This window comes from Olea europaea, chromosome 4 (genome assembly GCF_002742605.1).
Source record: "Olea europaea var. sylvestris chromosome 4, O_europaea_v1, whole genome shotgun sequence".
Lineage (NCBI taxonomy): Eukaryota > Viridiplantae > Streptophyta > Magnoliopsida > Lamiales > Oleaceae > Olea > Olea europaea.
In genome coordinates this window covers 17,556,700-17,572,597 of record NC_036240.1, presented here as the reverse complement: position 1 = coordinate 17,572,597, position 15,898 = coordinate 17,556,700, and the positions used below count along the sequence as shown (strand labels likewise).

Here is a 15,898-nt window from a genome sequence, read left to right as displayed (position 1 = left end):
TTTTTTTATTTCCATATATTAGAGGATTTATATGTCGTTGGAGGTAGAGTAGCTTAAAAAAGAAGCGCACTTTAAAGAAAATTCAATTGAGGATTAATATGTCGTTGGAGGTAGAGTAGCTTAAAAAAGAAGCGCACTTTAAAGAAAATTCAATTGAGCCTGCAAATGCAATACACATGTCCCATTAAAATCATTGGATTTCTTTTTTATAAAAAAATAAAATAAAAAATTGATTAACTGGTAGAATGGTGACCAACTTTTTTATTCAAGAGTAAATCAACCAGTCCAATGGTTCTTTAGATCAGTTTCTCTATATTATGAACATGCCATATTTGACTTTTGAGGTTGATTCTTAAATTTCTAGACTGAACAGAACGGTCTTATTCCTCTTAAATAACATTGATAAATTGGTAAGACTCTATGTCAATGTTTTTATAATGTTCGTGTTTCCATTAGTCACATAAGATAGATTGTTTAAAAGGATTAATTCTCATCCTCTATTCGTAATTTGCTTATACTTCGTTAGCAAGCCTAATGGTTATGTCTCAAAAAAGTCACAATCAGTGGTATCCGTTAAGTGGCCCAATTCCATTGCCACTTGATTTGCTATGAAATAGAAATGGCAGCTAAATTTAGTCACAAGTTAGATACATCTACTTGTTTTACAAGAAAATTGGAAAATGAAATGACAACTCCATGGACCTCAGAAATGAACATCCCAACAACACCAATTGGTTCAAAACTAAAAATTTAGCTGGCCCCAAACAAAAAGTCACCTTGCATTGTACTTCTACTCATAACTATACATATATTGATGGTAATTTCTGAAAATCGATCGATCAATCCCAATTCTTTGTAAAGTAGAAAGACGTAGTTCACGTACTAAATGTTTTTTAAAATTCCATACTTTGTTCGTTTACCTACTCCTTAAGCATAATTGATCAAGACGATCAGCCATAAATTGAAATTTTTATTTAATGCAGTGAACTAAGTATCGATAACAGACATGTCTAGAAAAAATAAAATTTTTCATACCTTGGCGAAATAAATAGAAAAATTAAATGAAATTTTACTATATTAATTAGCACGTGAGAATTGCAAGACAGCGTCTATATAAAGGTTGAACCACAATCTTGAGAGCCTCTACCGTCCCGTTCTAGAGCTCACGAGGTAAATTGCGGTGTCCCAATAAACCAGGAAACAAGAGCTGTTTGTGTACTGTGCATATAATAAATTCAATTTCATGTCTCAGAAATCGAACCCCCAAATTACGACTACCAACAAAGTGTGGGATAACCTCGCACATTTCCTTTACACTACTATGCCCGGGGGAGACGGAGTCTATATATATCATACATGACAGGCAGAAAGAGAAGCCAAAGGAAAGAAGATATCCAAGTCGAGGTCCCAGTCTGGTCCGACTGCTGCATTTCATCGGCATTTTTCAATTTCACACGCATCTCTTCACGTAAAATTCTTCTTTCTGTTACTTTAACTCTGAATATTCGCAGAACAAATTTAAAAATTCTACTAAAGTCACCGTTTTTTTTAGAGCAATTTCTTGTTTTCCCGTGGAGCATATGAAGTAGTAAATTGTTTTTTTGGGTCATCGCCTCTCTCTGTCGACGGAATAGTAGATGTTCCCTGCTTAAATCAAAATCCCATTTAGTGGAAGTTTTTGAATGTTGAAATGGATCAGCAATTGAGATGGAAACGGATGGTGGTGATCTTCATGTTGTCAAATGCTGTGTTCTGTTACAATTCAAGTTTCTGTTGGGCTCTCAATACTGAAGGTTCAGTTTCTTCAGTTTTTAGTACTATTTTGGAAAAATTTCTTTTTATGTTTTTATTTGGTTTTTGTAAAGAAATGTGAGTTGGGTGTGCAGGTATAGCGTTGTTGAAGTTTAAAGAAAGAGTGAGTAAAGATCCATTTAATGCTCTGTTGAGTTGGGATTTCAGTGTTGGAGGTTCAAATTCATGCTCATGGTTCGGCGTCAAATGCTCCAAAGGCAAAGTTGTCACTTTGTTAGTAAATTCTCCTATTATTTGATTCCATTATTCTCGACTGCATGGATATTTTGTGCATCTCTGTGTGTGCAAGTGTATTTTTTGAATGAATGTGACGAGGAAAAAGTGATTTTTCTGTGATGATTGGATATTATTGCTTTTAAGCATAGGAGGCATGGCAATTTGACTATGCGATTTCGGAAATCTTAATGTACAAAATTTAATGTATGGACTAAACATGACATGATTTGATGTTGTTGGGGAGTTAAAGTGATATAATTTGCTGCTTCTCATTCGCAATTTGATGTTATGAGGTTCTACTTTGGTGGTTATTTTACATTCTTGATTAGCTGCATTGGTGACACAATATGGATCTGTTTTGGCTCAGTTACATCTGCTATTGGACTCTAGTTATACTTAAGATGGACTATGTACGAATCCTGATCTATCTCCTTGAAAATGTTAGCATCAGAAAATGCTTCATTAAAGTAATGAAATTGGATGATCATTATGCTTTGTGAGTTTGATTGTCATGCCTATACTTTCGTAGGAATTTGAGGGATCTTTGTCTCGAAGGAAAATTGGAACCTGAACTGAGACGGCTTACTCATTTGAAGTCCATGTGAGTGTATCTTCATGCCATTTATTATTTCAATTTGCCTTATGATATTTTTCTTGCTACATCTTAAGTAACAGTATATATCAAACCAAGTGCTGTCCATTGCTGCAGAATCTTACGGAATAATGCTTTTTGGGGAACTATTCCTGAAGAAATTGGAGAACTGGAGGAGCTGGAAGTCTTAGACTTGGGAAACAATAACTTTAGCGGTCCAATTCCCTCAAATTTTCACAAAAAGTTGTTCATGTCAGTCCTTTGAGTAAAATTTTCCTTCTCTCTCTTTTTGGCATTAGCAAAAACAAAAACATGTTTGTCCACTGTATCTATGATACTCATGAGCTTGTGCTAACAGAATCTTTTATTTATGTTGTAGCTTACTAGATAATAACAAGTATTTAAATAGCATACCTCCTGAAAATCATCCAACTACTAATGCTTTAAGGACAAGTCGTCGTGGGCAATCAAATGTTCAGTAAGTGTCCATAATCTTGCACACTGAAGGTTTTAACATAAGGAATAATAATCCTCTATTATCTTCCGACATTTTCTTTGCTTTCTAGTTTGACTATTTTCTTTAAAATTTTCATTTTGGTGGGAAAAGTGAGGCGTACATGTGTTCATTGAGGTGATATACACTGAGTATCTTGTAGTAGAGCTTGCTTACACGATCCATGATAAACTTATTGAAGCAGTAAGTGTATAGAAACAGTTATACTATAGAAATTCGTATTATAATAGAAACAAGTATTATAGTCAGTTGACCTTGTTGTAAATTCATTAACTGCTGTTCACGAAAGTTCTAGATTGCTGTTATGATTTTAATTTCTACCCTGGGCAATATTGTACACTGTTACAAGTGTTGTGGTTCTCTTAGTAAATGAAATCCAAAGAAAAAGGAAATTCAAGGTTTATCCAATTTCTTTCCATTCATGACAAGTTAGTTTTGTTGACGGCCCTAAAGCACCTTCGTCGAGAAACAAAAAAACTACCTCTATTATGCATTTGATCCATGAAAGTTGGACTTTTCAATAACTGCTGGTTGGATTCTAATTTTATTTTATTTAGGAGTGTTCATTAAATTTGGATCCAGATTTACGGAACCATTGATTATCCAAAGCACTAGCCTCTGTGTAAATGAAATATTCCACATCTATAAAATGTATCCTATTTTCCACTTCTAATAGAGATGATTTTGGAATGTGAAAGTTTAAAACATGAAACCACTTAATTATACCTATTTATATAGTATGTGCACTGTTTTTTCTGTGGCAAATTATGTCCAAAATTTCATCTGTATAAGATTCTCAGGAAGAAAAACAATTTTAGACATGCTGAATAAGCTTCTGTCATAACGAACAGAGGACTAGGCAGAATGTCACATCTTGTGCTTTTATGATGGGAATAAAGAAAAAATAATTTCTTACTGCTATGAATGACCTGCACCCAAATGACAAATGTTCAATATAGAGCACTTTTAGCTAATTATAATTTTAGCTTGTCTGCTCTTGACAGTTTCTGTTTTCATCAGGAAAACCTTGCAATCTGGACTCTTAGGTCAGCGGAAGCTGCTGCAAGTGACCACTTCTCAAAATCCGATGAAAGCTGAGAATGATTGGCTTAATAAGGAGGGTTCTATATCGTCTTCACCATCTTCATCCCCTGTGTCATCATTTCCGTCGCCGTCACCTGCAGTCTTGTTTCCTACAACTCCGCCATCCTTTATATCAGTTCCCCCATCAACATTTATATCACCTTCTTCAGTCTCTGAGTCTCCTTCGCCATCAGAGTTTCTGATTCCCTCAGTGTCAACAGAGCTTTCACCAAGGGCATCTGCGGCACCTCCCATATATCCACCTATCAAAGTCGGACCACAGAGGGTGTCTCCTGCTCCTCTGTCTACCCATGCTTCAGCTCCTAGGCTAACTGTCAAGAATACATCTAAACAAAAGCGTCATCTGATAATTATATTGCCCGGAATAATTGGAAGTTCTTTATTCATATTTGTATTAGTCCTTGGTTTCTTTTATTTCCGCAGAATTAAGGTTGTTGCTGTTAAACCTTGGGTAACAGGGTTAAGTGGGCAGCTGCAGAAAGCGTTTGTAGCAGGTTACAACTCTTCATTCTCGTTAAGTTACAAACAACAGGTTTACCTTAAATAATTGCATAGATCATTTATCGCTTTAAAATGTGTCTGTAAGGATATCAATTGGTTCAGACCCACTGATCAGTGACCCTGACTAGGAATTATCCTTTAAACCTGAAAATTTTGGAAAAACATTCCTGCTTTATTTATCTTTATAAGGCACCTTCATCCTCCAGAGTGTCATTGTTCTTTTTCATAATTTTGTTTCGGTGGCATATAGCTATCTTGGGAGGAGGAATGCTTGATGGCATGTTCATGTTATCAACTTCTGTTCGTTGTTACTTTGATATACTGCTTTGACATTACTTATGGGAAATTACATGGGAGTTGTTGTGCCAGGTGTGCCAAAGCTACACCGATCAGAACTTGAGACAGCTTGCGAAGATTTCAGCAATATAATTGGGTCACTGTCCAATGGCACTGTTTACAAAGGGACCCTTTCAAGTGCTGTTGAGATCGCAGTGACATCTACTACTGTGATGTCAGCTAAGGACTGGTCGAAGAATTTAGAAACCCAGTTCAGAAATAAGGCATGTCAAAACAAAAATTTATTTGAACTCTCTCTTGCATTAATTTCAGTAACTGTTATTTGATGTTTCTCTTTATCTTCAGATAGACACACTGTCAAAACTGAATCACAGAAACTTTGTTAACCTTATTGGATATTGTGAAGAAGTGGAGCCTTTTACAAGAATGATGGTATTTGAATATGCTCCAAATGGGACGTTGTTTGAACATCTACACAGTAAGCTCAACTGTAACTTCAATTTCTCGTGTTCATCTTTATATGCGACTTAATTTAAATGCTGGATATACTTGAAAAGGAGCAGGTTCTTGCAGTTCACACCTAAGCCTCTGTTTGGCAAAAGTTATAAATCATTTATAAATGGCCAAACTTCATTTCCAACCATACATTCCATAGATCCACGTCTAGCCTCACTTATCCACCACTCATTTCTTTCTATTTATAAATTAGACCGTTAATAAATTCTTTCCAAAAGGGGGGGCTTCTTGTCAAGTTATATGTCACAGCTGAAGAATGTTCAGTCACCCTCTGCGTTTTGGGTTAAATCCAAAACACGTTCTGAAGTTTCTGAAATTCACAAAAATCCCCTTGGTAATTGAGAGTTGATATCTGTTGTCCCCTTGGCTGTCACCCCAATAAATTTTTTGACATCTTGAAATATCACCTCTTCTTAGCAAATGCAGAGACGCCAACACATGTTTTCATGCCCCGGCACATTATTTGCTAAGAAGAAGTGATATGCCGAGATTTCAAAAATGTTTTGAGGGACAGCTGATCTTGGCTCGATAATGGATGATGATTATATATTCTGTTAGCTGACTTATTCGACTCGTTAAAAAAACAAAATTGCCCTTAATGACATAAATATGATTCCTTATCTTGCTAAAGTTACCAAAATTTTCCTGAAAGAACCCTGCACAAGTGTCGAGTGGGTCTAATTATTTCGAAACTAGTTCGGTTTAGTTATGCGTAAAAGAAATCCTTGAAATGAGAAATATGAACATATAAGAAACAATATTGTAAGTTTTCTATTTCCACAAAACCTTCGAAACTTTCCTGTAGATAACATGACATATGGGCAACTACATGAGACCCGGAGGGCAATCTGATTAAGAGTTTGAAGATAAAACAATAAAATGTCATAACACGTATAATTGATTAGTCTTCTAGAGTATTTCATGGTCTAAATGAGAAGAATATTCAGGTCATTTGCTAATGGTTGAATCTCTAAACATTCCTCTGTAATGGCATATGGTAGTATTTATACTCTAACAAAATAATATCTATGTAATGGCTGAAACTGGATCTGCATTAACTTTAGTTACCTTTTGACTCTGGATTTTTGTAGTTAAAGAATCGGAGCACTTGGACTGGGCAACACGGCTGCGCATAGCCATGGGCATAGGATATTGCCTTGAGTACATGCACCATCTCTCACCGCCTATGACACTTAAAAATCTGCAATCCTCGTCCGTATATCTAACAGAAGACTATGCAGCCAAAATTTCGGACTTCGGCTTCTGGAATGAAGTAACAGCAACAAAAATGGGACCAGGAAACACCCAGCTCTTGGAGACTCCCTTGGTCGACCCAGAGAGCAATGTTTACAGCTTCGGGCTAATACTGTTTGAAATAATCACTGGTAGACTTCCATATTCAGTGGGTAATGGTCTTGTTGTGGACTGGATATTGGACCACTCGAGGCAAGAGAGGCCACTGAGAGAAGTGGTGGATCCAACTCTAAAATCTTTCAAAGAACAAGAGCTAGAAAAATTGCTTCTGGTTGCAAAAGAATGTGTTCTTCCCGAACCTACACAGAGACCAACGATGAGAGATGTTACATCTAAGTTGAAAGATATCACGGGATTGGCACATGATGAAGTTATACCTAAATTATCTCCTCTTTGGTGGGCTGAACTTGAGATCTCATCACTTGAATCAACCTAAGAGGTGACGTACAAAAGTGGGATACTTTGATTTGTTTTATCAATATTTTTTTTTTCGACGTTTCTTGACTCTTTAACAATGTTACTATTTAATCCGTTGTGTAAATTGGTCACATCTGATTTTAGGTTGAGGAGAAATAATGGCATTCTACATTTTTTTTTTCTTTTTTATCATTGTACCTATGATTTTCGCCACTAAGATAGGCTTGTGCAATCAATGTGTCGTTCATCTTCTCAAATGCTGTGACATTTTTATGACGGTAATCTTTTCTGTGAATAGCTTCTCTATTTCTAAAACAAAACTCGTTGTTGGTTTTAACATACTAAAATATTTTAGATATAAATTAAAAACTTTTCCCACTTTTTAATCATATATTCTCCAAAAATTTACTATTTAAAATATTGTTTTAAACAAATAATGGCCAACAGCTAAAATATTTCTCACATTATTGTCCAACCTCTTTTATTTTTTAAAATACTTTTTAATTTATTCGCCGTTAAAAGAAAAAAGCAACAATGAACAAGTGTCATCATCAAGTAAAAATATTTCTACAACTTCTTCAATATTGAGGGTGTTCATAACATCAGATGCAACCGAAAAAATAAAAAAACCATATTACATATAGTGACTTACATATGTACGAATATTCGATGTCCCCACATAAATTAATGTCCAGCAACAAACATTCACGTCGAACCCATATGGCCATGTTGACCTTGCTTAGATTATTATTGTGAGTGTTCCCAAAACCCTAGCCCCGTCCTTCCCATCTTTCGTAATTAATTAATTGCTTTCGTCTTTCAATGATATTCCCCAATTCCATTGCATTTTTTTCCCCACTTACTTTATTGCCTTTTAATATCTTTAAGATATTGAAGAAGTTAAAAGAAAGATACTCTCAATGAGGGATAAGATATCCATAAGTTGAAGTAGACGAGATTTGATTTACTGATTTTTTTAAACGCGAAGTATGTTTTCGATATTGTAAGTTAGCAGAGTGAATGTCTTTGATAATCTTTTATTTTTTTTAATCATTCTTCAATATAGTACGAACATATCGATGCAGGCTAACTAGTTACCGTTAGTAGAAGATGTACAAGCTATAAAGCCTTCTTTCACTCGAGATAAGGTTTCAAAAATTCATCCCACACACTATTCATTTAATTTGGCCTCGTAAAATGGAAAGTGTCATAAATAAGTTAAATATAAATTATTAATACCTAAATTATTGTTGAGAACAAAAGATAGAACTGGATCAAAAAAGAAAAATTAGAAAGTAACAAGATATATGTTAACATTGGAGAAATTCAAGCTACAACAATAAAAGAAAGAAAGAAAAAAAAATTATTAACTAGATTAGAAGAAGCCATTGTATGGACTTAATTGAGGAGGCAGCTGAGAAGATGAGACCATATCCATCAAATCCGTCTCCATTGTGCTTCCAAAGGTTGTACCTTGATCAATTGTTGGCAGATTTGTTGTTGAATTTACATTTCCAGCATTGCCTCCATCCCATTGATATGAAAAGTACAACTCATCAGGATAAATCTGTGAAGCTTCAGTCTCCACACTTCGAAAGTTAGAATTAAATTCCATGATTAAATCTGAATTATCAGAAGTGTTATAGAAATGGTAAAAACAATTTAGGTTCAATGGTAAGATATACGTAATACACATTTGTAATTGTAGTTAATAATTATTTTTTGACGAGATAAATGTAATTTTTAAACTTAGTTCGGTAAATGTCTTTGATCTTGTCTAAAATAATAAACATTATTTCTAAAGTAAAATAATACACATTAGAATTCCAAAAGCAATATGATATGAGCATTTGCCTAACGTCGATTTGGTAATTACAAACATTAATGACACCATATATATAAGAATCATTTACTCCTTCCATTTAGCTTGAAAATTTTAATTTTCTATAGTTGGTACGGTGTATTTTGTCATGACATCTGATTAATGTGAATAATATGACAATAGTTATTATCGTTAACAATGATAAAAAGAAAAAAAACGAATAGCATGACGATAATTGATTGTAAATGATATGGCAATGGTTATCATCGTTAATAGGTATAGAAATAACAGACAACATGATACCGTTAACTTCTTAATAACTCAGAATAACTAATGTTATAATCTAATGATACATTTAAGTGATGACAAAATATTGTTAACCGCTTAATAATTGAGAATGATTTATAAAACGTCCTTAGTGTTACCAATATAACTTTAACAACAAGACACATACACATGAATAGATACAAAGCCATTATTTGATTTTGTAAAAATGTTAATAAAAACTTAAATTAAAGTCAGAATCAATAATTAGTTTTTAATCAACCATTTTATGAGATTTACAATTTTTATTAACTTTTTAACTACACATTTCATCAACTTTCATACAAATCTACCAGAAAAACCGATTTTTAGCAAAATAGAAAGGGGTGAAGCCTAAGGTGATATCATGAAAAGTCGAGGAGCATCTAAGATTAACAAGAACTCACAAAACCACAACCATAACAGTAATAAAAGTGCAGAAAATGTTATAGAGGGTTTAACTAAGCTAAAACACAATAATTATAGGATAATAATTATTAACTAGATTAGAAGAAGCCATTGTATGGACTTAATTGAGGAGGCAGCTGAGAAGATGAGACCATATCCATCAAATCCGTCTCCATTGTGCTTCCAAAGGTTGTACCTTGATCAATTGTTGGCAGATTTGTTGTTGAATTTACATTTCCAGCATTGCCTCCATCCCATTGATATGAAAAGTACAACTCATCAGGATAAATCTGTGAAGCTTCAGTCTCCACACTTCGAAAGTTAGAATTAAATTCCATGATTAAATCTGAATTATCAGAAGGGAAAAATTTATTCCCCATAGGGTTTGGAGCAGAATGGAATAAGTCATTTTCCACATATTCTACAGCAGGCAGTTGAGAATCAGTTGTCTGTAAAATCTCCGGGGAAGTGAAGAAGATGGTGGGATGATTATAATTTTCATCACTGTTGAAGCTATAAGTATTCTTAGATGTCCCTTCAGTTGGATTCATTGGTTGACAATGATCGACTGGAATTGAATCGATGGATTGATTATTTTCAAACAGGGTTTTCATGAAATCCATTTCGTCATTGCATGATTCGAAACTGAAAAATGGTGTAGAGTCGTCATCATCAGACAGTGGTGTGCCGGCGTTGGACAGATTTGCTGCAGTGGTGTTGGTGCCGGAATTTGAGTTAGTGGAGGTGGAACCATTACTGAAATACATTTTTATGATGTAATCTTGTAGTAGTGTTGACTGTCTTCCATCTCCCTTTAATTTCTTTATATTTCTCCTTGAAATCTGCCTCCTTTTTGTGGCATTCCAGTGATTCTTTATTGAATTTTCAGTTCTTCCAGGAATGTACTTAGCTATCTCCGCCCATCGATTTCCAAGTCTTTCATGTGCTTGAATTAATCGTCTCTCTTCATCTTCAGTCCAAACGTCCTTCTGAAATAAACCATAAAAAACAAAACAAATAATAAAAACTTTTTCCCATGTTAAAGATGAAGTCTTTTCTAGGAAAATATGATACTTTGTCGGTTAAAAGTTTTAGCAATCACATGAAAATCAACACAGAGGCAAATTAGGAAAAGGAAACGTGAAAAATGTATATAGACAAAGTCTGCCTCTTGAGGTTGAAACCTCTACGCATCAACGTTGGGATTAGTAAACCAAGCCCTAAACGTTTTCACAGAACAAAAAAATGCAAACACAAACCCTAGGTCGATAGATCCAGAGACTATATCTTGAAAACATACTAAAAAAAAAAAAAAAGTACATGATTTTTAGAGAATTTTAGTACTAGAGTAGTTTGGACATGCCCCCCAGAAAAGGGAAAAAATGTTAAAAAGCCATGAATCAAATTTAGGCAAGAATCTGAAGATCCAGAAAGGAGAAATCAGTTCACTTCACAATTATGCCAAAGTGGTAAAATTTGAGTGACTATCAAAACAACAGAAACTGGAACTTAGAGTGAACCAAAAAAATAAAACCTTGATATGAGGACGCAGATGATTATTCCATCGCTCGCGACATTGTTTTCCCGCTCTACCAACCATTTCTTCAGCTATTACAGCCCATTTCCTCAATCCAAATTGATGTACTAAGCTAATCAGTCTCCTGCTAGAAATCAAATTAAAAGTAAATATAAATTAAACATAAATGTAATGAAACCAAAATGTTCTTTTTTTATATATTACCTATCTTCTTCGTCTGTCCACTGGCCTTTTATCTGATATCCGGACGAATAACTATTCTCTCTCTTCTCCTTCCGATCAGGATTGACCGGTGCAGGTATCACATTTACTGAAAGATTTTCACCCGAAGTTTGTTTTTCATGTTGAAGTCCTTCAATGAAGCTTGGCTTTCCAGTGGTGTAATTACTTGTTGTGCCATTTGAAGAAAAATTGTGAAACTGATTTACTTCATTAGAAGGAAAATGAGAAATCCCATTGAGAGCTGGTTGATTTTCCAAAGGGTTGAAGTTTTGTTGGTAAGAGAAAGTGTTGTGACCCCATAAGAACCTGTCTATGGCACTTAATGGAGGGCCTGGATGAAGCAACTGAGGGTTATTTCCTAAAATTCTCGAGAGAGAATCTTCACTTCCACCTTCCATGAAATTTCTCGAGAGAGAATCTGCACTTCCACCTTCCATGAAATTTCTCGAGAGAGAAGATGGCTTGAAACAAGAACTGTTTTTTAGCAGTCAAAATTGCTTTCATCAAAGGAAACTCTCTGTGTTTTCGTCTATAAAATCCCTTTGAAGACAATTGAGCTATAATTAAGCCTTGTGCCTAGCTGCATGGAATCACAACCGTTGATGAAAAAGCAATCCAGTGGCTGAGGTATATTGGAGGATATAACTTATGAGCTTCCTTTAGGACAAAAGCATGAAAAGAGGGACGTCATAAATCACCCTAATAAATCCTTTTTTTTTTTTACTTTCTTTTTTTTTTTTTTGTTATTTATTTCAGTGAGTGATTTATATACTTCTCCATCGAGCCTTGATTTAAACTTTCTCTCAGCATGATGAATGTACAAGTGCATAAATCATCCCCTCCTTATTTTTCTTGAAATCAATGCCACTGTATTGATATTAATGTTTCAATGGATTCGTCTCGCTGCCGTTAAATTCGCTGTAATTGAATCACAAATGCAATATTTTCCAGTTCGGGACCTCTCTCATTTGCTCCTACGTTGAAGGCTAATATTGCGTACCAAATACGTATTACGTGTCATAGCACATAAGGAAGAAACAAAACAACAAAAGCAGTTACATTTTAATATGTAAGCTTGGTCAAATATATACTGTTACAAAATTTTGGCAGTGAATTGGAGGAAAATTTAGAAATTCTTTTTTGAAATAAGGGGTGAAATAGTGATTTTCTAGTGGAACGAGAGTAGGGTTATGCACACAGGGAAAGAGAGAGTGGGCAATTGACCTCTCACAATTTGTAACGGAAGTAAGAAAAATTGAAGGGGTTTGCATGAAATAGTAACTAATTAATGTGACTTTTAATTTATTTATTTTTATTTATTGCATAAGACATTTTTCAACAACCAAACTAATATCTCTATAAAGAGGGGGAAATAAAAAAAAAAAGAGTCTCTTAATTGTATGTTAATATGTTATAATGATTATATTTTCATTAATTACTCAATAGGTTAATTGCAATAATCAAAACAAGGTAGTTTTTTAATATTATTTTGATATCTTTTAGAGTCATTTAGAGATAACATTCTTTGTGACAATCAATTCCGCCATGAATTTTCTTATATCGATAAAATCATTTTTCACATATATTTTCTTCTTCAGTGTAATTTTTTCATGTGAAGCAGACTGCGTACATATGGTGAAGTATAAATGATTCACAGTTCATATGCAATATGGTAATTTACCTGTAAGTATATTTGTGTTTATTTATATAGAATCCATTGAAAAACAAATAACAAAGTACAAATTTTTCATGCCACTTTTCTGCCAGGTCATTAAAGCAACCTTGTGTGACTTAATTCTAAACAATTAAGGTAAACTTACCTCTGTTTGGCGAAAATTATAATTTCATAAATATTTTAAGTTAAAATCAACAATTAATTTTAATTACATATTTCATAAAATTCAAAAAAATTTATCCACACATTTCATCAATTACTAAAAAAATTAATTTTAATCTACATCATACTAGGGCTTAGATATGTACACTAGAAACAGAAATGTTCATAATTACAAATCATATGGAAATACTTTTATTGTCGAAGATTTAAGAGATTTAATTAGTCTTTGTGGCAATTGTTGTTCTTCAAGTGCTTCAGACTTATTTGTTGGCATCGTCACCTCAACTATCACCGTTGGTCTATTGCCAATCTTTACACCACCACCCAGATCCATATCTAGTTAGAGAGAGAGAGAGAGAGAGAGTAAAACAAGATAGAAATTTTGCTAGGATATATTTTGAACAATAGTAATGTTATTTGTAATCGCTCACTACAACAGTCGCCCTACGTGATATACGCATGACATATGGTTATTTAATACATAACATCAAAAAACCATCTGCTATGCGTATGTCACGTAAGGCGACTGTCGTAGTAAGGACTGCGAATAGCATTATTCTTTGGACACTTTGGATGTATACTTTATTTTCTTCTAATTATCCCTTAAATTATGGAATTGGTATGGAAATTTATAAAATAGATTTACACAGTAATTATCAATAACTTGGTAATTAATAATAATGTGTTAAATGGCATTACATTTCAATTTTATATGGCCCTATTATTACACCACTTAATTGAAGAAAAATTACCGCCAGAATTTGGCAAACTGCCGACTTATGATTGCCCATAATATACTTCCAAAACTATCTTTGCACCTTTTCGGTTTCAATACTAACGTTCGGTAGTGAAATCGGTCCTTTGACTTGAGGTCATCATAGTGCCTTATATAAAGACAGTTATGCTTTGACGGTGTTGGATGTTGCTCTGCCAGGGGCTGCTAATATTGCATCGTTCGGGTATTTCAAAAACTATATGAAACTTGTGAATGACCAATAGAGGATCCGTTACTCTTAGATAGTAAGAGATGTGATTTGCATTTCGTTCAATTAAGTTGATAACGAAATCCTTGATCAAGGTATGCACATAAGTCAAAAAGGAGTTTTTGACTTATATTGACTTATTAGTAGAATGAAAGATATGATCGATAATCAAGATTGACACACTTCCATATCTCGTAATTGATCGGATCATATTGACGAATGGATTATAGTTTCATGGTAAATAAACAAGTTTCATTTTGTCATACCACGTGACATTTTTCGTCATATGTGTTGCCCTAATACATTGCTAGATATCAATCTGGGACGGCAAGTGTGAATTGTTGATAAATTAAAAAGAGTATTTTAATTTATCAAATTTGATTAGATCAAAATAATATTTCATGTCGTTAGGATCGTGATTGGAAACCTAATGGGTCGCACACAAAAGAGAATTGGAAGATTGCAATTTGTCAATTAATTAATTTAACAATCGTTGGATAAATTAATTAATTGGGTTGGTTATTTATAGGGCCAATCGATTAATTAATTCACGGATCGAAATAGATTAATTAAATATTAGACCGGACCAGGCCAAGCCAAGCCCGTTTGGGCTTATATAAATACATGGCTATAGTTTTCAATCTGTAGAGAATCTCATAATTCTTGCTAGCAAAAGAGGAGAAAACCCTGGAAGTTGTAATTTGCCCTCTATGTGGGATTCATTAGAGGCTGAACAATTGGACAATTGTGGGAATCAGATCCAAGTTGCTGGAACAAAGATAAAACAAAGGAGTTTGCAGATTTAAGAAATGGTACAAATTTTATCACAGTTCCTATCTAAATACAAAGATGAATCCTAATGAGAATTGAAATTGTTTTTATTTCTGCTACGCATGTTTAAGTAAATTCTTAGCAGTGGTATCAGAGTCAACTTTGTATTTTTTAGGAATTGATTTACGTATTTATGAAATAAAAAATTAATTTTTCATTTTGTTCTTGAATCTAGCAATTAATGTAATTTTATTTCTCCAAAATTTGATTTTTGAAAAAAAAAAAAAAAAAACTTTTATATCTGATTTTTGAATCGTGCATCTTAAAATTTTGGGCAAGTGTAATTTATATTATATATAAATAAATCTCTTTTTCACATTCAAGAAAACTTGAGAACTTCTCCAAAAAAGCCCTACAAAGAAAAGAATGGAAAAAAGTTCACTCATGATGATTTCTACTTCTCTTCTATCGAAAGGCCCTGTATCTATTGTGGTGAGTTATTTAATCTATAGTTGGCTTCTGTTTAATTCTTACACAGCGAGTCGATCAGAAAGAAATTATGAAGGATGATATTATAAATGTTATGCCGTAGGTCTAATAGATTTTAGAATGAAAATACTTTTAATATAATTGATGCATTTTTTATAAGTGGTGTATTATTTAGTTGAATAATTATTCTAATAAATGAGTAGCTAATCTCATAAGTTAAAATACGGTGACATTTAAATGGAGGCGTAGATATTTTGTTAAGAGACAAAATATTGGATACCCGTTACACAAATTCCACGTGGA

The 15,898-nt window shown here is 33.7% G+C and overlaps 1 protein-coding gene across 1 annotated transcript; it reads left to right on the top strand.

Annotated features, from left to right (window-relative positions):
* Window positions 1-1,353: 1,353 nt before the first annotated feature.
* On the top strand, window positions 1,354-7,473 carry LOC111393859 (probable inactive receptor-like protein kinase At3g56050). The gene is made up of 9 exons (XM_023019605.1): window positions 1,354-1,793; window positions 1,887-2,025; window positions 2,558-2,629; window positions 2,738-2,872; window positions 3,000-3,098; window positions 4,155-4,732; window positions 5,109-5,299; window positions 5,382-5,514; window positions 6,644-7,473. Exons 1-9 carry the CDS (start codon window positions 1,691-1,693, stop codon window positions 7,240-7,242), a joined length of 2,049 nt encoding a protein of 682 aa, XP_022875373.1. The 5' UTR covers window positions 1,354-1,690; the 3' UTR covers window positions 7,243-7,473.
* The last annotated feature ends 8,425 nt before the right edge of the window (window positions 7,474-15,898 follow it).